Source organism: Nelumbo nucifera, chromosome 5, assembly GCF_055504915.1.
Source record: "Nelumbo nucifera cultivar China Antique chromosome 5, China Antique-T2T, whole genome shotgun sequence".
In the NCBI taxonomy this organism is placed as follows: domain Eukaryota; kingdom Viridiplantae; phylum Streptophyta; class Magnoliopsida; order Proteales; family Nelumbonaceae; genus Nelumbo; species Nelumbo nucifera.
Genome location: NC_142653.1, coordinates 72,940,899 through 72,967,039, shown reverse-complemented (window position 1 = coordinate 72,967,039; position 26,141 = coordinate 72,940,899). Strand labels below are relative to the sequence as shown.

The 26,141-nt window shown below is 40.0% G+C and overlaps 1 protein-coding gene across 12 annotated transcripts in view; it reads right to left on the bottom strand.

Moving 5' to 3' along the window:
• SGR2 (shoot gravitropism 2 (SGR2)) overlaps positions 1-25,542 on the bottom strand; it is a 133,074-nt gene extending 107,532 nt beyond the window's left edge. For 9 of the 12 annotated variants that reach the window (XR_016075935.1, XR_016075933.1, XR_016075934.1 and 6 more), the window contains exons 1-5: positions 25,278-25,542; positions 25,037-25,183; positions 24,589-24,895; positions 16,643-16,743; positions 16,347-16,541 (exon numbers count right to left, since the gene is read on the bottom strand). Coding sequence is in view for 9 of the 12 variants with exons in the window: in XM_088887101.1 (XP_088743227.1) it covers positions 16,347-16,541; positions 16,643-16,743; positions 24,589-24,874 (582 nt within the window). In the remaining 3 variants the exon portion in view is untranslated. Of the gene's footprint in view, positions 1-16,346; positions 16,542-16,642; positions 16,744-24,588; positions 24,896-25,036; positions 25,237-25,277 lie in introns of all 12 variants that reach the window. The other 3 variants (XM_088887102.1, XM_088887104.1, XM_088887103.1) reach the window with 3 other exon arrangements.
• Between the last annotated feature and the right edge of the window lie 599 nt (positions 25,543-26,141).

Here is a 26,141-nt window from a genome sequence, read left to right as displayed (position 1 = left end):
CATTAACAAAGGCCCAGTACAGGACAACTTAAACTTAAGTATAGGCTAATAAGAACTCTTATCAGCTGAATACTCATACATACAAAGACTTCAATCCAACAGCAGCTACCACTAACAAGATCATAACAGAAATAACCTTTCTATGTGGAAGCATAACCATGAAATATATATTTTGTCACCTTAGGTTTAAATTTGTATCAATGAGAACTAGGAATATGAACATAACATGTACAGCCAAAAACCTGAAGAAACATATAAACATGTTTTCATTAGGACCTTTGAACCCAAGAACCTTTAAAGGCATCTGGTTAATTAGATAGATAACAGTTAATGTGAAAATTTGAGAGAAAAAATGAATTGATTGTATTGTCTTGGAAGGAGCATATACACAACTTTATATAGAATTACAGAATGCTGCCTGAATGTTTTGCAGGTCGCCAGATGCTTGATGTGAGGAAACTTCTTCCGATTGTGCAGTAGTATTTGATACGGTGGCTTCTGACATATTGGGTGGGCTTCAAGAAAGAGAGAAAAAAACAGACAATGAAGGTCTAAAAAACATAGTAAGGATTGGCGATGAAGGCCTAAAGAATCTTTCAGCCAATGTAAAAAAAAAGATAACTGTAATGCTCCACCAAACTGAAGAGTGGATCGAAACCACTCAAAATCAAAACTGATCCAAATGAAACCAAAGGGATTCAGTAAATCTGCTCTGGGCAACACCAGATCTAAGATTTCAGACTGATCTGATGTCTCTACAAAGAAATCCAAGAAAAAAGGATGAATCCAATGGCGCAACAGTCCAGAAGAAGCAAAAATGTAGAGTTCAGATCTGTAGCCGATCTCGAAGAAGAATCAAGGACACTCAAGAACCTCCCAAATACTGTTTGAGAGTTCTTGAACGCAGCAGAGATGACCAAAGAGATACTATGTGTGGATTAGGTCGTAACCTGGCTCTGATACCATGTGAAAATTTGAGAGAAAAAATGAATTGATTGTATTGTCTTGGAAGGAGCATATACACAACTTTATATAGAATTACAGAGCTAATTTACAGGGTGATAAAATAGGAAACTAACTTTTCCTAAAAAACTAATTTCTATATCAGTGGGATTCTCCAATTAATATCCCATGATTCTAGGAAATTAAGTTTCCTAAACTGATGGACCAAAAATTATGGAGAATCAATCAGAGAGTCAATCTTCTACTTTCCAACAGTTAAGACAACACAACCCCAGAACTTTGTAGGAACATGCGATGCAAAAAGAATAGAATGAGCAACTTCAAGAATATGATTCTTTTTCCATTGAGCCATTCTATTTTGTTGTGGAATCAGCCATGAAATCACATACCATGGGCATATATCAATCAAAAGTAATACAGCAGCATGCAATAATACGGAAAACTCACAAGAGAATTGTAGTGAGAATGGGCCGAATGGGCCTTAGTTTCTTTATTTATCTTTAAGTTATTTATGGCTTGTGTTAGTAGGTAGTGGACCTTAGTTATAGGCCTGTTTTTTTCTTTTTTATTTTTTTTTTTGTTGTTGTGATTAGTGATGGACGCCCTACTAAGGGCACTCATGTAATTGTCTTTATTTTTTACAACAAAAGAATAAAAGAGATCATTGGGGACTGAAGAGAGGTTTAGAACTCTCTATCTTCTTCTTCCCTTTCTTCCATCTTCTTCCTCCTTTACTTTTCTCTCTCCCATCTTCTTCAATCTTCTTCTTCTCTTCTGTTTTTCTTTTCTTTATCTCCAATTGTTGCAGGTGTGTTTCACAACTTGGGATCAAAGCAGGTTCTCACCTTCAACGTCTTTCTCCTTTCTTAGCCCATACACAGTGTGTATGAAGAACTGATCGGCTGATCAATTAGCAGCTTATGTAGCCCAGATAGGAGGGTTTTTGGAGATGTTTTGTGGAGACTTTCATCTTTAGTTCAAGCCCAAGGCAAATTCTTAGAGTTTTTTCCCGAAATCCCTAGATAACTAGAGAAATCTCGTTACATGTCCTAGAGACACTTTGAAGATGGCACTTGGGGATGAAAGGGGAGCTCTTTGATTTCTATTAAGGGAGGTTTGTGTTGGACAGAGTTCTGAAACCTCTGGTAGGAACAGTAACTTTCTCTCCTCCCATCCTGTCCAGTCTTATGAAACCTTAGTTTTGGGTGATTGAAGAATAGTTCTTTGCGTGAAATAGCAAGTGTAGCCTAGCAAAACCTTAATTTGATTTTTGTTTGCATCCATCCATTCACTAAATGGAGCAAAGTGGAGGAGAAGCCAAATATCCCACAAATTCTGGGTTTGGAGATAGGGAGCCTGTGGAGACTCTATTAGGGGCAGTGACCACTGTGAAGTTGGATGGAACCAATTATTTAGCTTGGTCTTAGTCAATTAAAATACATCTGTACAGTAGAGTTAAATGGGGGTACATTACTGGAAGCAAGAAGAAACCGGAGAAGGATGACCCTACCTATGAAAGGTGGATACAGGAAAACTACACGGTACTGGATTGATTAGTGAACTCCATGCAGTCATGTATTAGTAAACACTACTTGTAGATGGAAATTGCAAAGGAAGTGTGGGATAGTGTCACGGGGACCTATTCTCAAAAGTTGAATGTTGCCCAGGCCTATAAATTGAAGAATGATGTGAATAATCTAAGACAAGGGAAGAAGCCCTTAGCCATCTACTTCTGCATGCTGAAATCTCTTTGGCAGGAGATTGATTTGATGGAGATTGTTGTTTGGGGTTGTACAAAGGATGCAGAATTTGAGTTCCTCACTGAACTCAACCCAAAGTATGATATTGTGGGGAAGAATGTTTTGGAAAAGGATGAAGTGACTTTCTCTCAGGCTTATTCTGTGGTGAGTGGTAAGTAATGAGGAGAACAAAAGACAGATTTAGTTTGTAGAGCCACAAGTTTATCACTATGCTAATGTTGGGATGAAGCCAAAGGTCAACACTAGGAAGAAAGATGTTATCTGTGAGTACTAAGAGAAACCTAAACATACTAAAGACACCGATTGAAAGTTGCACCCAAAGCTTATACTTGCCAAACTCAAGAAAGAAAATAGTGGAAAAAAGGATTGAAAATTGAAAAGGTGGAAATTTAAATGTAGCCACCTCCTCACAGAGTGACTAGGGGCAAAATGGTGAGAAGTCAGTGGGAGAGCAACTTGTAGTTGTTAGGGCTGAATATGAAAAGTATGGTCGAATAATCAGTCATTTGGAGTATACAACATCTATTTCATCAGAGATAGTTCCTTCCTCTACATATTCACACTCAGATATTCGTGCCACTACAAATCATGTTTCTAACTCAGGTAATCATAAAATCCCTTGGATAATTGATTCCGGTGCCTTTAAGCAGCCACCTTGTTACCACCTGAGAGTCCCCTTCAACTAGGAGATGCTCCACCTCAATTTGGTTAGCAATCTGAATTCCTTGTACTGCAGCTAGTAATTCCGCCCTCGTAGAGTCCCCCACTCCCACCGGTCCTGAGAATAAGGGGATGATGTTGCTGTCCTTGTTCCTCAAGACACCCCGAATACCTGATTGCCCAGGGTTACCTTGGCTGCTTCCATCAAAATTTAACTTGATGATACCTTCTAACGGCGGATCCCATTCTGATAAGCATTTGTTCTTCTTTGTAGAAGTATTAGCTATTACTAATCAATTCCTCCACAAATCATCAAAAGAGAAATCATCGAATATCTCCAAGGTTTTCAGCCAATGTATTTGCTCTTGTTAGAATGCAATTCTTTACTTCTTCTAATCTTCTTTCCTTCTCTAAGAAAACTCTTGCATTCCTTTCCTCCCATAGTGTCCATAAGGTTGCTGCCCTGACACATTTCCACATGAACTTGCCTCTTCTAGTGTGCCAAACGAAAAAAGAAGGGTTAAATAACATACCCAAATCAGTTGGCAGAGACCACCTCCCTCCAAATAAACTAAGGCTCCAACTCCATAAGTCTGTAGCAAGGGAGCAGGAAATCAGCAAATGGAAACAGTCATCATTCTGGGCCTTGCACAAGAAACACCAATTCGGAGAGAGACATAGAGAGGGATAGGTCGGGCCCAAATCTCTTTGAAGGGGAACCCTCGGGAGATGGGGTTGGAACTGAGGGATTTTTGAAAAGAAGAGCAAGTGAAAACACCTTTAGGAAGGGGAGTCCAGACTCTTTGATCAGAAGAAGTGGGGTCCAAACAAACACCCTAGTAAATGAAGAAGCTCAGCGATACAAATCGACTCACCATCCCTCAAACCCCTACGAAAACCGAAATCCCAGTTTAAAGACAGGGGACTCAACGGATCTGGAAGAAAATTTGCAATCGACTCATTTTTGTGAAGGGATAGGGAATAAAGTGATGGGAATCGATCTTTGAGGGGTTGATTACCCACCCAAACATCCTCCCAGAACCTAATAACATCACCAGAGCAAGCATCATACCTGATAAAACTGAGGAAGTGAGCAAGAATGCCATGTATAGCTTTCCAAGGTGTTGTGAGTGTAGCTCGACGAGATATCCTGGCATCCCAACCATTTCCTGAGCAGCCATGAATACTCAACATCACCTCATTCCATAATCTCTCTCTCTAGGAGCCATCTCCATAACCACTTCCCTAGGAGGGCTACATTCTTCAGCACTATATTCCTTATCCCTAGACCCCCTTCTTCCTTAGGTTTATTAACTATCTCCCATCTAACTAGATGATCCTTCTTCACCTCCCCTAGTTCCCATAGAAAGCCCCTCATTATCTTCTCCAGTTTCTTAGCCTCCCTTGGTGGAATCCTGAACACTGATAGGTAGTAGGTTGGAAGGTTGGAAAGTGTAGCCCTAATCAAGGTCACCCTACCCCCTATTGAGATGTAATTCTTTTTCCAAGCTGCCAATCTATCATCAAATTTTTCCATAATAGAGGTCCAAAAACTGCTTTCTTTAGGATTAGATCCTAAGGGTAGCCCTAAGTAGGTCAAAGGCCAAGGAGAGGTAATGCAGCCTAAGCACTCAGCAATGGAATCAATCTCCCAATCCTCCATATTTACTCCAACCACACAACTTTTGTCAAAGTTTATCCTCAGATTGGAGGCAAGCTCAAAGGCTCTTATTAACTTCTTAAGGTTGTCCACCTTTCTCAAATCACTCCCTTCACAGAAAATAACTATATCATTCGCAAACTAAAGGTGAGTTACTGGACAACCTCTCCTCCCTATTCTCCAGCCCTTTATGTGGCCTTCCTCATCTGCTTTGGAGATCATTCTACTAAGGACATCAGCAACAAGTGTAAAAAGGAACAGAGAAAGTGGATCACCTTGTCTTAAACCTCTGTTGGCTAGAAAGAAGTCCTTAACCACTCCATTCACCAAGACTGAATAATGACAATAACTTAAACATCCACTTATCCAATTACACCATTTGTCCCCAAACCCACGTCTTCTTAACACTTCCAACAAGAAATTCCAGTCCACTAAATCATAAGCCTTTTCCAAATCCAATTTGCAAACAAAACCTTTTTTGCCAGATCTCTTCATCTCTTCCACACTCTCATTTGCAATGAGGATCTGATCTATGATTTGTCTATCCTATACAAAGGCTCCTTGTGCTTGGCTAAAGAGAGAAGGGAGAACTGCTTCTATCCTCCTAGAAAGCACTTTAGCCAAAATCTTGTAGACACTTGTCACCAAGATTATTGGCCAAAAATCTTTGGGGTGTTTGGCTTCAGTCTTTTTAGGAACTAAAGCTAGAAAAGTGGCATTGATTCCAGGACTTACAATATGTTTATCCTCAAATTCTCTAATGGCTCCAATTAGGTCTTCTTTGACTATATCCCAGCAGTCCTGATAAAATGCCATTGTAAATCCATCTGGGCCTGATGCCTTAGCTCTGTCCATAGAAAAGATAGCTTGTTTGATTTCCTCTTCCTCGATCATTCTTTCTAGTCATCTCCTATCTGTCTGGTTCAAGATTGGCCAATCCTCCTCCCCCACTAACAACCGATTCTCCAGGGGTCTTTGCCTTGTGTCACACGCCTCCTAAGAGTCTCCTGGCCCAAATCTTTTGGACTACCTAAAGGTAGAGTTTCCATTTCAGTGAAACTTCCTTGTCTCTTTCTTCCAACCAACTTCAAGCTGCCACGTAGCTCCATTTCCTCCACCTTCTCATCTTCCTCCTTCCTTGCCTCCCTCCAAAGGTTAGCTTCAGTGGAGGATACTAACCAAAGTGGTACAAACAGTTCATTCACCATTACATTCACCTTCCTCGGTATATCTTCTGGTTTAACTCCACCTAGTAGAATGGTTGCACTACGTAGATCTCCCCAGAAGACACCATCAAGGCGAGCTCCACACAGCAAAGCAATTGATTTTGCAATTTCTTGATTCCAAAGATGGAAAGGCAACCCAATCACTCAGACAGTAACATTGTCTTCCACTGAGAACACTTTCGAATTTGAAGAGACGGACCAATTATAGACTGAAAAGGTCCCCAGAACATATTGGATACAACATGCTCTAACATTTACCTGGTTTTCAAGAGGGTCCAATACTGCTTTAACAGAATTGAACAGAGTTAAAATGAAGGTGCTTCTTAGCAACAGTTTGAGTTTCAGTAGTTCTGCAACTTTCCACCAATCCTCCAGCTTCAACCACTTGTGTTCTTTCCCATTTTCCTGCTGTTCCATCTGCTATCCAGGAAGGATCCCTCCTACTGTTTGCCATGGATAAAAATTTCTTTTTTGGTACCTCTTCCTTATACCTGATCTGTCTTCTAGTTTCTGGTCTTTGTTCCCTTTCATCAATTTCCAATAGTTCTTTATGTTCCTTTCTATTTAGGAATTTTGTAAGTATCCCAGCTATTTTTATCCATCTTTCGCCATTCTTCCCTTGAGGGAAGCAAACCATCTGCTTCCTTCCTTTAGAAAAAAATTCAGTAAGGAATATGAATGCACCCTTTGCATTCCCCTTGTTCTCCATCACATATCTCCTACCTGACTCTGAGGACTTTTCTTTCCACTTTATCTGTTTCCCTTTAGTTGTTGCATCAGAGACATATTCCTTCACCCAGATAATCATGTCTGAGCCTTCCACAAGAACCGTAGCCCTCTTCTATTCTCTTATTTTCAGTCCCATTCTTCCTTTGATCCAAATTTCTTCAAAGAAACTCTTTGGCATCTTCCCTCAAAGCTGTCCACCATTTTGCTTTCTCCACAAAGCCTCCTTCCACTAAGCCTATATCTAGGTGTTATGGATTCTCTTTGGCCCAACAACTAAGTTTCTACCAGACTTCCTAATACACTTCCATTTTACCTTGTCTTCCTAATACACTTCCATTTTTTATTCCTTTGCATGTATATAGGTGCATCTATTCCATTTACATTTTGGGTCCACATTGATCAAAATTTTTTCAATTAGTAATTTAACTAAATCCATGAATTATTGTAATGTGAGCTTTTATCCTTCATATTGTGTATTTGTGTCTTTTAAGACATGAAATCTCAAAAGGTGATTGGAGTGGCCATGAGGCAAATGGGATATATCTGTTAGACATATCTGAGCAGAGCCAAGTACAACCTTAGAGAACTACTTTTGTTTCAGAGTCCACTAGTCTTTTATGTTATGTCATTATCGTTTGGGTCATTTGTCCTTTTCTTCATTGACTCAATTGTTTTTTTTGATGAATAATAATAAGTTTATTGATTCATAAGCAAATTAGAGTGAGTTCATACATCATCCCAACGAGAGGCGCGAGCTGCAGCCCCTCCTTGAAACTTACAAGTAAACTAGGAAAGAAAAACAAGAATCACAACTGAGCCCAAAATAATTCTTCCCTATTTACCCCTTGCTTAGCTAACACATCTGGCAAGGTATTTGCTGATCTCCCCACCCACTGTACAGTGACCAACATATTCCTTGTCAACCAACTAAATTTCTTCATTTCATTCTTGTATCGCCACATAGCCTCTTCAGAATTTTTTAACCAACCCACCACCACTTTGGAATCCCCCTCGATTATTAGATGTTGTACCCCCAGCTGGTTTGCAAATTGGACCCTGGTACAGCAGCTAAAAGTTCTGCCCTGATGGAATTCCCAATTCCCAAAGGACCTGAGTAGAGCAACAAAATCTCTCCCTTCTCATTTCTCAAAGCACCCCCCACTCCGGATAATCCTGGATTACCCATGCTGCTTCCGTCAAAGTTCAACTTAATTGAGCCTTCGGGTGGAGGAGACCAGCTTGTAATTGATTTGGCCTTTAAAGATGAACACCTTGCTACTGCTAACCAATTTCTCCAAATGTCATTAAAGGAGAATTGATGAAAGATTTCCAAGGTCTTCAGCCAATGTATTGCCCTGTTTAACACACAGTCTTTCAAATCTTGGCTGTTCCTTTCCTTATCTTGAAAAATTCTGAGATTCCTTTCCTCCCAAAGAGTCCAAGTCAAGGCAGCACGAGCACATCTCCACATAATTCTCCCTATTTTTGTAGGCCAATAAAAGGTAGAATGATTGAAGAGCATGTGAACTTCTGCTGGTAAACTCCAACTACCCCCAAACAACGAAAGTAGCCAAGCCCAAAGGTCTGCAGAAAAGGGACAAGATACTAATAAATGGTAACAATCCTCACCGTGAGCTCTACAGAGGATACACCAATTAGGAGAAATACAGAGAAAAGATCTTCTCTTTTGTAGGTTGTCTAAAGTGTTTACTTTCCCATGGAAAACTTCCCAACAAAAAGCCATAATTTTTGGGGGGACTGGCTTACACCAAATTTCTTTTGACGGAAAGGGATGGTGAGTAGGAAGTTGAGAGATGGACTTGAAAAAAGAAGCACAAGTGAAGGTTCCATTGGGTCTAGGAGTCCAAACCCTCTTATCTAGCTTGGAGGGATCCAAACAAACCTGATTGAGACACCCAAGCAACAAAGAAAGAGACTCAATTTCAGCATCCCTAAGTCCTCTACGAAACCCAAAATCCCAAGTAGAATCTAAGGGTGTCCCCAAAGGTGAGACAAATTTTGAGACCACCTCTTTTCTGTACAAAGAAATAGAAAAAAGCGAAGGGAACAAATCCTTTAACGGTGAGTCCCCTACCCAAATATCCTCCCAAAAAAGGATAGAGTTGCCAGAACAAACTTCAGACCTGATCAAATTGAGGAATTGAGGAAGGGTGTTGTGAATAGCCTTCCAAGGTGCTGCTAGGTTAGCTTGCCTCGATACTCCAGCATCCCATCCATTCTCTGACCTCCCATGAATGCTTCCCACCACCTCATGCCACAGTCTCTCTCTTTCTAAAGGCCATCTCCACAACCATTTCCCTAATAGAGCTTGATTCTTTCTAGTTACCCTCCCAATTCCCAAACCCCCCTCTTCTTTACTTCTGCAGACAATTTCCCAATTAACCAAATGATCCTTTCTCTCTTGTCCCGGCTCCCATAAGAAGTCTCTCATCAACTTCTCCAGCTTCCTAGCTTCCCTAACTGGTATCCTAAAGACAGACAAATAATATGTTGGTAAGTTAGCCAAGGTAGCTCTTATTAGGGTAATTCTTCCTCCTAAAGAGATATAGTTCCTCTTCCATGAGACTAATCTCTTCTCAAACTTTTCTAACACTGGGGTCCAAAATCTACTCTCCCTAGGATTTGCCCCTAAAGGAAGCCCTAAATATGGCATAGGCCAAGCAGAGGTGGAACATTCAAGACACTCCGCAATAGCCTCGACCTCCCCTACCTCCAAATTTATACCTGCTACGCAACTCTTTTCCAGATTTATTCTCAAATTAGAGACACTTTCAAATCCTTTTATTAGCTCCTTTACGTTTGCTACCTTTTCACTAAGACCTCCTTCACAAAAAATCATTAGGTCGTCTGCAAACTGAAGGTGGGTTACAGGGACCTGGTGTCTCCCTATTCTCCAACCCCTAATGGCATCTTCGTTGTCAGCCTTAGTAATGATCCTACTAATCACATCAGCTACTAAGGTAAAAAGGAAGGGTGAAAGTGGATCCCCTTGCCTGACACCCCTGCAAGCTGGAAAAAAATCCTTCATCGTACCATTTACCAGAATAGAATAGTGACAAGTACTGATACACCCAAAGATCCAACTACACCACTCGTCCCCAAATCCACCATTTCGCATAACCTCTAATAGAAACTCCCAGTCCACCAAATCATAGGCCTTTTCAAGATCCAATTTACAAATGAATCCTTTCCTACTAGACCTTTTCATTTCCTCCACACACTCATTCGCAATTAGAATCTGATCTGTTATTTGTCGCCCTTGAATGAAAGCCCCCTGAGTTTCACTAATGATGGTAGGGAGGACTGTTTTGATCCTCAATGAGAGCACTTTAGCCAGAATTTTATAGATGCTTGTCACCAGACTAATAGGCCTATAATCTTTTGGGTGGTTGGCATCATTCTTCTTAGGTATCAAGGCCAAAAAGGTGGCATTAATTCCAGGGCTTATAGTGTGATTGTCCGCAAATTCCTTAAAGACTTCAGCTAGATCCTCTTTCAACACCTCCCAACAGTCTTGATAAAAACCCATTGTAAAGCCATCTGGACCCGGAGCCTTGGATCTATCCATTAGAAAGACAGCTTTCTTAATCTCTTCTTCCTAGAAATCCCTTTCCAACCACCTTGCCATTTCTTCATCAATTCTTGGCCAATCCACCCTTTCCATGACTGTTCTCTCACTCAAAGGCCTTCTATAAATCGATTTGAAGTGGTCCACAAATTTTCTGGCTATGTCATCCTGGTTGGTAATCAACTCCTCTCCTATCTCTAGCTTGGTCACAAAATTCTTTCTTCGTCTCCCATTTGCCAAATCATGGAAGAATCTAGTGTTCCCATCGCCTTCCTTAATCCACTTGTGTCTAGATTTTTGTCTCCAACTGATTTCTTCCCTCAATAACACTTGTTCCAACTCCTTTTTTAATTGTCTCCTTAGCACTCTGTCCTCCTCGGTCAGCCCATTGTGAGATTCCTTTATATCCAAATTCTCTATTCGAGAGATTAGGCCCAATTTTTGCTCCTCAATTCTACCAAACTGATCTCTATTCCACTCTTTTATTTTAGCTCTCAAACTTTTTAATTTCTTATGGAACTTGTTCCCCTTCCATCTTACCCCCCTCTCCTCCTCACCCCACCACTCCACTTTTTTCACAAAATCTGGATGGGTAAGCCACATATTTTCGAATCTGAAAGGTTTGGGTCCTATAGGAAAAGACTCAGTTCCTATTTGGATAGGACAGTGATCGGAGGTGACCCTGGGTAATGCCCTAGCAACCAAGTTTTCCAAACTATTCTCCCAGACAAGGTTAAAAAGGAATCTATCCAACTTTGAGCACAAAGGGGTTTCCTGAAGGTTGGACCAAGTGTAACTGGCTTGCAACAGAGGTATTTCCTTTAGTTCACAATCTTCAATAAAACCATTAAATAGATTACCTGTTGGGGATTACTTGTTTCATCAGAGAATCTAATGACGTTAAAATCCCCGCCTAGGCACCAAGGACCATCCCATAGCCCCTTGATTGCATATAGTTCCTCCCACATCTCATTCCTCTCTCTATAGGAATTAGGGCCATAAACATTGGTTAAAACCCATACACACCCATTCTCTACATTCTTGCACTTAATAGAAACTGAGAATCTGCCTATCAATTCTTCCACTACTTCCACCACATCCTCCCTCCACAGTGTTACAATCCCCCCCGAAGCTCCCCAAGAAGGAGACAAGCTCCAAGCTAAACCTCTAGACCTCCAAAAACTCCTAACCCATCTCCCATCTAACTCCATCAGTTTGGATTCTTGTAACAACACAATATCAGGTTTTTCCCTTCGGAGTAGGTCTTTGATCGCCCTTCTCTTCCTTGCACTCCTTAACCCTCTTACATTCCAGCTAATAATTTTCATCGATACAAAATAGCAAAGGAACCCAATAAGAGACCATATTCTCCTCATTTTAGGCCCTTCCTCCTATCCCCTCTACCACTGAATTCTAAATCCCCCTCAATGTCTGAAATTAGCCTTTCCACTTCAGATCTTTTTTTCTTATTTGTTCCTCTTTTCCCCCCCTTCCCAATTTCTCCATTCTTTCCAGCCAATGTTTGAGAAAGAATTTTACCTTTCTCACACTTATTTTGGCTATAGCATCTTTCTACAAGTCCTTCCTTTTTATTTTGTTCCTCCATCATTGTACAGATCATCTCCCAAATTCTATCCGCCTCCCCCTTACTGCTTCCTTCCAACACCCTCTCTCCTCCTTCCATTATCACCCTCTCTCTTGCATCAGAAACTCCTGGATGGGAAGCTGGGATATCTGTTACAGGCATAGCAAACAAGTCGTACCTAAAACAGAATTGACACCCATACCTGAAAGAACGGGGGTAGGACTAGAATCACTAGAAATGACTTGCTGACAGTCGGCAAATGGTTTTAATGTCATTCCCCTTTTTGGACAAGGTTGTGAGTTCTCAAAGCATTGTAAGAACACTTGTCCTGCAAGCAATAAAAGATCGACTATTCCTTTTAATACTATTCACTTTGATGTGTGGGGGCTTTACCATTTTACCTTGTATGGGTGGCTACAAATATTTTATCCTGTTTATTGATGATTTTTCAAGATATACCTAAATCTACCTTATGTGCTCTCATGCTGAAGTACCTAAACTTGTGCAACAATTCCATAAATATATCTCACTCAGTTTGATACCCGCATCAAGATATTCCAATCAGACAATACTAAGGAATATTTTAAAAGGACCTTACTTCCTATCTTGAAAAGTTTAGGGTAGTTCATCAGAGTTCTTGTGCCTGTACTCCATAGCAAAATGGAGTAGCAAAGAGAAAAAATAAACATAATGTGGAAGTTGCAAGGAGTATACTTTTTGCTATCCATGTTCTTATGAAATTTTGGGGGGATGCAGTTTTAACAGCCACTTATCTTATTAGTTGTATCCCTTCCCAAGTCTCGGGGTTAAAGTCTCCTTTTGGTGTCCTCTTTCCCAGTGTTGAGGTTTTCTCCATTCTTCTGCATGTCTTTGGTCACACTTGCTATGTCCACATTCCAAGCTCCAAGAGACATAAGTTTGAACCCAAGGCTCGGAAGTGTATCTTTCTTGGTTATGCCTCTACATAAAAAGGGTATTGTTGTTTTGATTCCATTACAAGTTTGCTTAGAATAAAATAGACCTATTCACCCCTTGCTTAGCCAAAGCATCCACCATCCCATTTGCTTATCTCCCCACCCATTGAATCCTCAAATTCATATTCCTGGTTAGACATGTGAATTTTTTTCATTTCATTCCGGTAGCAAGTCCACCTAAAGTAAAGTAAATTATCAAGGGTGAGAGAGGATCACTTTAGGTGGAAAGAAGTCTCTTACTATTAGGGTGAAAAGAAAGGGTGAGAGAGGATCACCTTGCCTTAAGCCCCAACGAGCTGAAAAGAAGTCTCTAACAATCCCATTAACCAAAATGGAATAGTCGCAAAACTTAACACAACCTAAAATCCATTTGCATCATCTCTCCCCAAACCCACAATTTTTCATCACCTCAATAAGGAAGGTCCAATCCATTCTCCAAGTCCAGCTTGCACACAAAACTCTTCCTCCTTGATCTTTTCAGATCCTCAACACATTCATTAGCAACTAGAATCTGATCAACTATCTACCTCCCCTCAATGAAAGCCCCTTGATTTTGAGTGATTACAGATGGGAGAACTAATTTTAATCTCAACAAGAGTTGGCTAAGATCTTGTAGATGCCGGTTACTAGGCTGATTAATCTAAAGTCCTTTGGATGACTAGCATCAGTTCTCTTTGGAATAAGAGCTAGAAAGGTTGCATTCACCCCAGGGCTAATTATATGCTTTTCTACAAATCCATTGAAGACCTCAATTAAGTCATCTTTCACAATATCCCAACAATCTTGGTAAAAAGCCAAGGTAAACCCATCTAGTTCGGGGGCTTTAGATTTGTCCATTAAAAAATTTGCCTTCTAAATTTCCTCTTCTTCAAAATTCCTTTCCAACCAACTTGTTACCTTAGTCTCACACAAGGCCACTCAATTCCCACCACACCCGTTCTCTCATTCAAAGGCCTCCTAAAAATTGATTTGAAATGGTCCACAAAGATCTTAGCAATTTCCTCCCGATTGGTTGTCTCCTGCCATTCTATCTCTAAGCTAGCAACATAATTTTTCCTCCTCCCATTCGCCAAGGCAAGAAAGAATTTTGTATTACCATCCCCTTCTTTAATCCACTTGCATCTAGATTTTTGCCTCCAACAAATCTCTTCCCTTTAAAGCACTTCTTTCATCTCTTTCTTAACCCTACATCTTAAAGCTCTTTCCTCCGCAACTAGAATCCCCTAGGTTCTTTCTCATACAGCTCCTCTAATTTTGACAAGAGAGTGATCTTTTGTTCCTCTACTCTTCCAAACTGCTCCATATTCCATTCCTTAACTCTCTCTCTCTCTCTCTCTATCTATCTATCTATCTATCTATCTATCAATCTATCTATCTACTCTTCCAAACTGCTCCATATTCCATTCCTTAATTCTCTCTCTCTCTCTCTCAATATCTTTAATTTTTTGTGAAATCGCACCCCTTTTGATTCCACTCCTCTTAACTCCTCCTTCCACCAAACCTCTACATTTTCTCACAGTCTAGATGTGTAAGCCACATGTTTTCAAATCTAAACGGGGTAGGAACATTTGCAAAGGTTTCCAAGCCCAACTTAATAGGGAAGTGATCCAAGGTGACCCTAGGTAAAGCTATCAACACCAAGTTTCCTATATGGGATTCCCAAAGTTCATTAAAGAGGAATCTGTCTAATTTTGAGCATCGAGGTACTTCCTGAAAATTTGACCAAGTGAATCGGGCTTGAAAGTTGCAACAAGGGGATTTCTTTTAGCTCACAAGTCTCTATAAAATCATTGAATCTCCTTGTACTAGTGGTGACCTGTTGGTTGGGGTTGTTTGTTTCATTCGAGAATCTCACAACATTAAAATCCCCTACCACACACCATGGCCCATCCCATAAACCCCTAGTAGGATAGAATTCCTCCCACATTTCATTTCTTTCCCAGTATCTATTTGGACCATAAACATTGGTGAGTACCCATATAAAACCATCCTTGATGTTTTCAAATTTTATTGATATCGAGAATCTCCCTATCAATTCCTCCATCGACTTAACCACATCGTCCTTCCACATTGATCCATCAGCTTTATGGATGGTTGAGATCAACCATCTCTTTCTTCACGAACAGCTTCCATCCCAAGGTTTTTTTGCCTTCTGGGATGCAAACTAATTGTTTTTTGTTGAAGCCAAAGAATTCAGACACCGCTACAAACCACCTCTTCTGACTACGTCTCAATTCAACTTGATACCTTCTTCTTGGTAATTCCAAAAATCTCTTCCAACCCTCTATCTTAATAGCATAGAGTGCCCCATCCATAAAGCCTTTCAGCCACTGAGTTGCTTTCCAATCAAACTAATGGTTGCTCTTCCTTCTCTGATTTTCAACGATATCTATCCTTACTTTTGCCTTATAACAACAGTAGCTTCTTTCCTTCAATCTTCAGATCTTCTCTGCATCTTGTAGCAGGATGGAAAGTTCCCTCTTCTCCTCACTCTTATCTCTGGATATTAAATGGAAATGCATTTAGCTGAACTCGACCAGCTAGACAACCTGAAAAGAAAGGAAGCATTCGGCCCTGGTTTCAGAAAAAATTGCAGCAGGACTCTACACATCATGACCCAATTTAATGAGACCAGATGCAACAATGGGGAAATATCCTACCCTACAAAGCTAGCTAATACCTAATAAACCAAGAAGAGAGAGGATGGGAGCAATTGACTGCCAAGGAATACCAACGGAAAACGTTCTTGCAGAGCCCACACCCCAGCTATTTTCATTGAGACCATAGTTGCTTCTAACAATATAGTGCCAACAGCTCTTAGACTCCATAGGAAAGTCCGTAACCATTTATAAGCAATGCTATGCTTTTGTCTGCCACTCACAATTCATAATAGAAGACACTGTCTTTTGGCTTGTAAGTTGATCCTCCTTAATTTTACCAGCTTTATTGTATTGTCATTTCTTATTTTCCTTAGTTTACATTAGTTAACAATTTTTATTAACAACTATAAATATTTAAACTAAAGAAGGAAAGAATAGGTATCAAACACATATATATGACTCATAGTTAAACAATATGAAGAAACAAGAATTGGAGGGTACCTGAAAAACTTAGTAGCCTGTATGATACTGTCAACTTGGCAATGATAAATCTCATAAAGATCATAAGAAGTAGGAAAACATGCAAGAGGGTGAAAATACCTCGTAAAGACCTCCCTTTACAGGGACACCAACTCTCTCCTCTTCAATTGGATATAACTGGGTTGATGGACCACTATCAGAAGAGCATGATTTAGGCTGCACTTTTGATTTGTTGGAACCAAGGATTTTTCTGCTAGGACCTTCACTACATTCTGCATACTCTCTCCACCAACTTGATAACAACTCTTCTTCTCTCTGCAGAAGTGCAATAAAAGTTGCTATAAATAGGTTAAGATTTTCATAGAAGGAAAAGAATAGCTAAACCACTCACCACTTACAAGGCTAAATACACTGACCTGCAAGAAAGAAGCCTCCAGTGCAAGAGAATCCCTCATGCTAAATCGAAAATACTCACTCTTTCCCACTATTTCTGTTTGAGGGACTGATGCTGCTAGTTCTGTAGAAGTACAAATTTGGGAAACCATCATCAAAATGTATGGATGTAGGTCATATCAGTCAACACTCAACAGTATTCATAGAGTAACATTTTTTTGGTAATAGAAATAAAATTTATTAAAAAAAAAAAACAGAGTACAAAAGGGGAGTGACCACAAGTCACTCAAGAGAAAAAAGAAAACAAACTCCAACTCTCAAACAAGAAGCCAAACCATCTGAGCCACAACAAAATCACCAAAACTGAGCATAGATGTCAATCATGCCAAGCTTGCCAGTATCATGCTGAAGTTTAGCCTTGGGAATGCCCTTGGTGAGAAAATCTGCTAACTGTCCTTCAGAGGTGATGAAAGGTAGACACACTTCTCCAGAAGCCACTCTTTCTCGAATGAAGTGTCTGTCAACTTCAATATGCTTAGTTCTGTCATGTTGCACTGGGTTGTGAGCAATGTTGATGGCCGCCTGATTATCACAGTATAACATCATTGGCTTATCATGCTCAATACCCAGTTCCTCCATCAAGGATTTAAGCCATAATAGTTCAGAAACTCCAGGAGCCATGGCTCTGTATTCTACTTCGGCTGAAGATCGAGCAACAATTGATTGTTTCTTGCTTCTCCAAGAGACAATATTACCTACCACCAAGCTACAGTACCCAGAGATAGATCTTCTGTCATCAATGCTTCCAGCCCAATCAGCATCTGTGTAGGCTTCAAGTTTCAATTGCCCATGCTTGGCAAATAGAATTCCCTTTCCAGGGGAGCCCTTCAAATAACATAGAATCCGCTCTGCTGCTACCATATGAGTATCCCTGTGAGCATGCATGAACTGACTGATGCAACTAACAATGTATGCAATGTATGGCTGAGTCATGCATAGATAAAGAAGTTTTCCAAATAGTCTCTGGAAGACTCCCTTATCTTCTAACAATATTCCATCTGAAGCAGAGAGTTTATGGCTCATATCGATAGGAGTAGCAACTGGTCTAGCACCCATCTTCCCTGTTTCAGAGAGCAAATCAAAAACATACTTCCTCTGAGAGATAAGGATCCCATCATTGGATCTAGCAACTTCTATGCCAAGAAAGTATCTCAATTCCCCTAGATCTTTGATCTCAAATTCTGTATGAAGGAAAGATTTGAGATCATTGATTCCTGAGACATCATTACCAGTCACAACAATATCATCAACATACACAATCAGGTAAATGGCCAAAGATCCTCTCCTCTTCACAAAGAGGGTATGATCAGACTATGTTTGTACATAGCCAAAGCTAACAAGGGCAGCTCTAAACCTTTCAAACCATGATCTAGGAGACTGTTTTAGTTCATAAAGAGATTTCTTCAGCCTGCAGACATTTCCTTTCATATCTGTTTCATACATCCCTGGAGGAAAAGACATATAGACTTCCTTATGTAATTCTCCATTCAGAAATGCATTCTTTACATCCAGTTGATAAAGTAGTCAATCCGAGTGTGCAGCCAAAGATAATAAAACTCTAACATAAGTCATCTTGGCAACAAGGGCAAAGGTTTCCAGATAATCAATCCCATATGTTTGTGTATAGCCTTTTGCAACCAGCCTAGCCTTGTACCTTTCAATGGTGCCATCAGCATGATATTTGATAGTAAAAACCCACTTACAGCCTATTGGATCATTCCCTTCAAGCAAATCAACCACTTCCCAAGTGTCATTCTTGTGCAGGGCATCAATTTTTGTTCTCATAGCATCCCTCCATTCTGAAATATTAAGAGCTTCTGACACAGACCTGGGAATTGAATTAGAGGCAATAGAAGAAAGGTAGGCAAAATATGAATGAGAGAGCAAACTATAAGAAAGGTGTTTGGAAATGCAATGTGTAGTACACTTCCTTTTTCCTTTCCTAATAGCAATGGGGATATCAAGGTCTGGGAAGGGTGGCTCCAAAGGGGCTGTAATAGTACCTGTTGTCTCATCTGTAACTGGAAGTGCATGAGGCTCATGTGTTGTAGGGGAAACAACCTACTCATTTCTGGTTCTTTGTCGTTAATACAACCTGGGATTAAAAAGAGGGCGAGGAGGTAAAGGAGGAGGAATAGGAACACTGGAATGAGAGTGAAGTAACTGATCCTCCCTTGATTCATTTGAAGGAGGAAGAGATTCGGCAAAAGACTCAATTGGGACAAGAAGAGGAAGAGCACACATGTGACAAATCCTCCCCCTTTGGACAATGTCTCTCCAGAGAAGAACCATAAAAGGAAGAAAGCTCAACAAAGGTGACATCCATTGAGACATGCCAGTCTTCGGATCAAAACAACAGTAACCCTTCTGTGTGGGGGAATAACCAAGGAAGATACACTTGTGGGCTTTTGGTTCAAATTTATGTCTTTGGACACTTGGGATATGTACATAACAGGTGCAGCCAAAGACACGAAGAGGAATAGGAAAAAAATCATTGTCCGGATGGAGACTGAAGGGAGACTTAAACCCTAAAACCCTGGATGGCATACAGTTTATAAGATAGGTAGCAGTGAGAACAGCATCACCCTAAAACTTTATAGGGACATGTGAGGCAAATAGAATACTTCTTGCAACTTCAACAATATGTCTATTTTTCTTTCAGCAAATCCATTCTATTTTGGGGTCCTTACACAGGAGTTTTGATGAATAACCCCTAAATCAGTGAGATAGCAGGTCGGGTTTTTCTCAAAATATTCTTTTGCATTGTCGGATCTGAAAATTTTAATCCTAGTATCAAACTGAGTTATGACAAATTCATGGAATTGCCTCATAAGTCTGGGAACTTCATCACGGGACTTCATCAAAAATATCCAAGTGAACCGAGAAAAGTCATCAATGAACAAAATAAAATATTTGTAGCCACCCATAGAGGGTAAGTGGTAGGGCCCCCACACATCAGAGTGCACAATATTAAAAGGAGAAGAAGATCTTTTATTACTCAGAGGATAACTATTTCTACAATGTTTTGACAGTTCACAAGACTCACAATGAATATTGGACAAACTAATTCCCTTAAACAGTTCTGGGAATAAATGACTTAATGCAGAAAAAGAAAGATGACCCAAACGAAAATGACATAACATGACTCGACTGATGGACTTTGTAAATGTAGACCCAAAAGCATCTTTTCCAAGTTGTTCATGGCACTGTCCAGGAGTATCCATCAAATATATTCCATTTGCCTCACGACCACTCACAATCACCTTCTGAGACTCCAGATCCTAAAAAGCACAGTAGGAAGTGAAGAAGGTTACACAACAGTTTAATGACTTAGTTAGGCTACTTACAGATAACAAGTTTGTATTTAGTCTGGGTACATGAAGAGTAGAAGGAAGAACCAAGGAATCTGTAGCCTTGATGGTTCCCTTGCCGGAGATAGGGGCAAGAGAGCCATCGGCTAGGGTGATTTTGTCACGTCCAGGAAGTAAATCATATGAAACAAACAAAGTAGAAAGGCTGATCATATGATCAAAAGCACCAAAATCAATAATCCAAGGGATCCTACGATTACCTTAAATGGTTGCATAATTGGCAAAAGCCCGTATACCTGAATGAGCAAATGCAGAAGAGACTGAATTTTCTAAAGGGTTGGAAGAAGAGGTCACACCCTCTATGTGACTGATCATCCTCCAAACTTCTCATATTCTGCCTTCATAGCTGCTAACTACACACTAGCCGTCATCTCTTCAGTTTGGTATCTGTCACTATCTGGACCAGTAGCAACATTAGCACTCCCTGCCTTTTTATTATCAGACTTCTTCTGAAACTGAAGTGGTAGGAGCTCAGAATGCAATTTCCAGCACTTGTCTTTAGTGTGTTTTGGCTTTTTACAATACTCACAGATAACCTCTTTCTTCCCTGAGCTACTTGGAGTCCCTGCAACCCCCTTGGGTTTCACTCCCATATTAGCAAAGTGATCATTTAGACCAGCCCCTTGGACCTGGACAAGTCTTCTGCTTTCTTCACTACTTACCAAGGCATATGCTTGAGATAGTGAGACACTATCCTTGGATAAAATATTTTGCTTTGTAATGTCATACTCTGGATTTAGCCCTGTCAAGAACTCAAACACCCTGTTTCTCTCAACCAGCTTTCTGTAGGTCTCAGCATCATTAGTGGTGTCTCAGGTTACAGCTTCTATCAAATCTATTTCTTGCCATAAAGATTTCAGTGTTGAGAAGTATACATCTAATGGTTTCTCCCCCTGTCTCAAATCCTTCACATCACTTCTCAACTTGTAAGCCCTAGCTAGATTTAATTTTTGGGAATAGGTTTCAGCAACACTATCCCAAATTTCCTCTGCCGAATTCATCCACAAATAGTGCCGACTAATCTGTGGTTGCATTGAATTCACAAGCCACCCAATAACAATATAATCTTCTTGCATCCACTTTTCATATGATGGATCATCTTCCGGAGGAGCCTTTTTGCTCCCGGAGATAAAACCCCACTTGCCTCTACTACAAATATGAATCTTCACTAATTGTGACCAAGCCAAATAATTAGTTCCATCCAGCTTGACTGCGGTCACAGCCAATAGAGAGTCTATAGAGGCTCCCGGAACCTGTCCGGATTCAGCAACATGCTTGTTTTCAAAGTCTGGGGAGTTCATCTTCTTAAATACTTCAAAAATGACTTCAAACAACTTCAAAAAACACCAAATGAAGACTGAACAAAAACTGTGTTGTGAGCCAACCTCTATGCAGCCGTACCAGTAATCTGTGTCACACCCGGAAGCTGGGAGAAATGGAGAAAATTCAGCCGCTCCTTGTAGACTTCACAGAACACCAATCCACTTGATTCGATCTTCAAGAAGGAGAATGAGAAAGCCTTTAGTCACTGAGCGCCCAGGTCAAACTCCCTGTGGGGCCCGCAATCAGATTTCTCCAGAAAGTTGGGGTTTCGGGCAACACACTTGAGTCTGCCAAGGGGATGACAAAACCAGTCCTCTTCTCTCCAAAAACCACTAACAACTGGGCTGAAATAGGTGTCTTTAACTATTCATATGATTCAGTTCTCCATACACACTAAGTATGGGAAAAAAAGGTGAAAAAAGGGAAAAACAAACCTGCTCTGATACCAAGAAGAAAAACAGCCTTTTGAGAAGAAAGGACTGTTTAGAAAGATGCAAAAGTTCAAAAGAAAGTAGCAGAAATCAGAGTTCAAGAGGAGAGAAGAAGAAGAAGAAAGTGGCGGCAACTTGGGATCAGAGAGAGAGATTTTCGAACATAATCTCTTCTCTTACACCCTTAATTCTATTTTATTAAGTTAAACTTTGGTAATTTATAGAGAAGCCCCTAGTTGGGCAGAAAATTAAAAAGACATAACATAAGAAAGAATAAGCCCAGATTAAGGCCCATTACAGCAAAGAACATAAAAGATAAAAAAGGATAAACAGCTTATGGGCCATTCGGCCCATCTTCTCTACAAGTTCCATGAGAGGACTAAACATATTGAAGTCGATTGTCACTTCATTAGAGACTTGTTTCTTGCTGGCTTCATTTCTCTTCTTCATGTAGCTTAAGACTTGCAGATTGCTGATATATTTACGAAGCCCACAAGATGTAGACATATGTTTCTTGTGGGCTAACCGATGCTTATGTTCCGGCATCAGTTTAAGGAGGAGTGTGAAGAAACCCGATGTATTGTATTACTAATCCCTACTATACATAGGCCATGTTTGGGAGTGCTTAAAAATAAGTGCTTATTTGGGCTATTAAGCACTTATTGCTATTTGGGAAATAAGCCCGAAATAAGTACTTATTTTAAAAATAAGGGATTATTTTTTAAGCTCAAATTTCCAGCTTTTTTTAAGTGCTTATACAATAAGCACTTATTCAATTTTTTTTTCTTCCAAAATTATCCCTAGTTTAATTTTAAAACACCACTTATAAAATTAAGCCTAGTTGATTTTATAAAAGTACTTTTATAAAAAGTGTTTCCATAAAAGTGCTTTCACAAAAGCGTTTTTATAAAAGCGTTTTTATAAAAGTGTTTTCATAAAAGTACCTTCGTAAAAGTACTTTTATAAAAGTGCTTTCATAAAAAGTGTTTTTATTTAAGTAATTTAGTAAAAAGTGCTTTCATAAGGGTATATTTTGAAATTTTGAAAGAAAATGGAGGACAAAATAGTCACAAATGCTTATTTAAGTACTTATTGGAGAAAAAGACTACCAAACGTGCCAAATGAAAATAAGTGCTTATTCGAATAAGCACTTGTTTTTAACTTAAGCACTCCCAAACATGGCCGTAGTCTTGTTCTTTTCTTATTCCGTGTATTTCTACACCCTTACCAATTAACCAAAAACTTGCATCACAACCTATGACTACAATGCGATCTTCAAAAACCTTACCCATGTAAAAGAGATCAAGCAGTTTAGGACTCGACTTGAAATCCTCCTGGTGGATCATGAGGTTAGGTTGACTAACCAGGTCATATTGGAGTTGTATTAGACCTGGTCTAAGTTTACAGTGGTTCACATGGGCCAAGGTCACATGACTGGGTTACACTTGGGTTGTATTAGACCAGGCACAAGCCTCAAGGTTGCATGGTGGATGAGTGAGTCACATGGACCATCCACACACTGCACTTTTTTCAGGTGGCATTGTGGGTGTTGCAGTTTGAAACCCTAGCTTGAAGGCTCAAAACATTGGAGCCAATGGTTTCAGCCCCAAGTAAGGACCCATGGTTTCTGTCCTCTATATATAAAGGAGAAGAGACTCAATTTAGAAGGCTGTGTAGAATTGGATTGAACATGAGATAGACTCACCAAGGTCATTAACTATGAAGAAGCATGTCCATGTGGAGGAGATCGGCAATTGCAAACTGTGTAGCATGAAAATATAGGCTACCCCTCTTTCTCCTCTTTGAATGTTCTCTTTAAGACCCTCCACTTTGTTTGACATGTCACTTTCCCATCTTTAAGAGGCTTCCATAACTGAGTATACTCCTTGATGTAGCGTCTAGCCATCTATATTATATTGTGAGATTTGTTCCTGGCACTCTATTGTGAAAGATGTTTTTGACATTAACTAATTTTACTCAACTCAATTAATCCTTGTCCCAACCATATGGTGTCAGCTACATTAACCTTTCCTTGAAATATTCATGAAGAGACTTATCAATCAAATTGTTCTTTCTCAAGTATGAACTCAAATGATAAGAACCATATTACAAGTTTGAAACTTTAATGAACCATTTTTTCTCATGTCTAAGACTTGAATAAGATATAGTTGATACTGAAGAAGTTAAATTATTTGTGACTTTCCTGGAACACAATTTCTGAGATGGGTTGTTGATGACCAATAGACCAATAACCCAAACAACTTGGACTTAATAAGAGAAACACTTTCATGAGTTTTTCAAGTAATCTGTGTAGTTATTTATGAAAAGGTTTTTACATTTTTGGGCATTGTGAAGTAAAACTCATCCCAATGAGTAGTAAAAGTTCACAACAGGTAGGATTAGTTCAACCTCAGTTGAATCTCAAGAACAGTGTTGCCATGAATGCCTTGAAAAAAAAATGTAGGAGATTTCAACTATCTTCAAGAAGCATGTTATATGTGACTTCTGGGTGTGACACAGCAATTATGTGATTAATTGAGTGATAATGTTGTTGTATTGTTCCCCAACACATGGGTAACATATCATAAAGGGATTAAATATCTACATCATAAGATCTAAAAAAGAACATGTAACTAGATGTTGTTTAAGAGCAAGAGCGTAGAATACAGCCTTCTCTCTATCATATTTCTTTTAACATCAAAGTTCAACAAGGTAAAAATGGAGCAAAGAGTCACCACTTCTATTTTAATTAGAATTGTATATTTTCATGTCACCTGAACTCACCATTCTCTGCCAAAGGAACCTTGCAGAAATACCACCGAACGTCTTCTCCATCAGAAGGACTCTTAGTTTGTGCAAGATACTTCTGTCTACCTTTGCATTGCTCAATAACATCTTCCAGTCGTGCGATGTTCGAAGGAGTATTCTTCAGTAAATCAGGCGATGTTTCTTGGATCCCGCATGAAGACATTCCTTCTAACACTGATACTGCAGCTTCCCCCTCGCATTCTCTGCCAACTTTGTCACTTCCAGAGTCATAAACTCTACCACTTGCCTCGGAATTCGCCATGCAGATGATTCCGAAGCAACTCTATAAATAAATGGAGAAAATCATGAGCTTCAATTGAACTTCCGATTAATCATTCGATAAAAGTATTCTTCCTTTCCAAATCAATTAGCAGGGACGAGAGAAAAGTGCAAAATCCGATGGGATCAGCAGAAGTTCGCAAACCTTCTCAACTACGAGCACACATCTGTCGGAGTAGTACTCAAACAAAACTACAAAAGCAAGCTCGCGACCCCAAATTCAATTTAAACTCATGGAATTTCGGAAACCCCAGATTGGAGCAGATACCAAAAGAGCAACCCAAAGAGATTTCTGTAAAAACAGCGGAAACTACTTGATGGGTACCCTCCGAAATGAAGAGAAAACTGAAATGCAAAATTCCGGTCAAAAGGTTCGAAGAGTTTACCCTAAGAGGAAGAAAACATTTAAGATCAATCTAAAAGGTGATGCATAAATTCGATGAGCAAAAACCTTGGGATACCCTTTGAATTAAGCAAAAGATCAACTGAAAATCCTTAAACTCGACGTAGTCTGTGTAATTTGTATGATTCGTGAAGCAATGCAACTATGCCGAGAACTATGGAATTAGGGGCGGTGTTGAATGTCTGGTATACCAACCAGGCAACCAAGCAACAGGGAAACTGCGATTGTGTTCTGTTTCAAGCAAAACTGCTTAGCTTGCCAGCCGTTGTTCAGCTTGTGAGTTTTGACACGTAGAAACTGAAAACAGCCGCACGTACACAGTTCGGATCGTCTGCATTTGGACTTGAAAAGGAATTTTACCTCGAGTCCCATAACTCCATACCAAACGGCGTTACATCAAGAGGTGGCCGCGTTCTGTGCACCCGTGGGTGCACTGACGCGTGAACCTGCCAATCAAATAAAGAAACGTCGATGGGGCTAGACGTATCCGGTCGACCGGACGTACCCGTTACCTGGACGTATCCGGTCGAACCGGATGCAAAAATTCATCCCGTTTCAAGTCCGTTCCTCCCTGGAATTCATGTCCTCCGTTCCTCTTCGACCCCACTCTTCTCAGCCACCACTGATCCTATCTTATGGGCTTCAAAACCCTCCTAAGCTCAAATTCATCTCGTTTCAAGTCTGCAAGTTCTCCTCACTCAGCCTCAAGGGGTTTCCAGCTTTCGTTTCTTCGTTGTCTTTAAATCCGTCGGATTGGAATAGAAAAAAAATAAGATGTCTTAGAGAAGAGCAACGATGCATTCATGAAGATTCACCGGAGCTTGAAGCACTCCTCCAAAAAATCTCT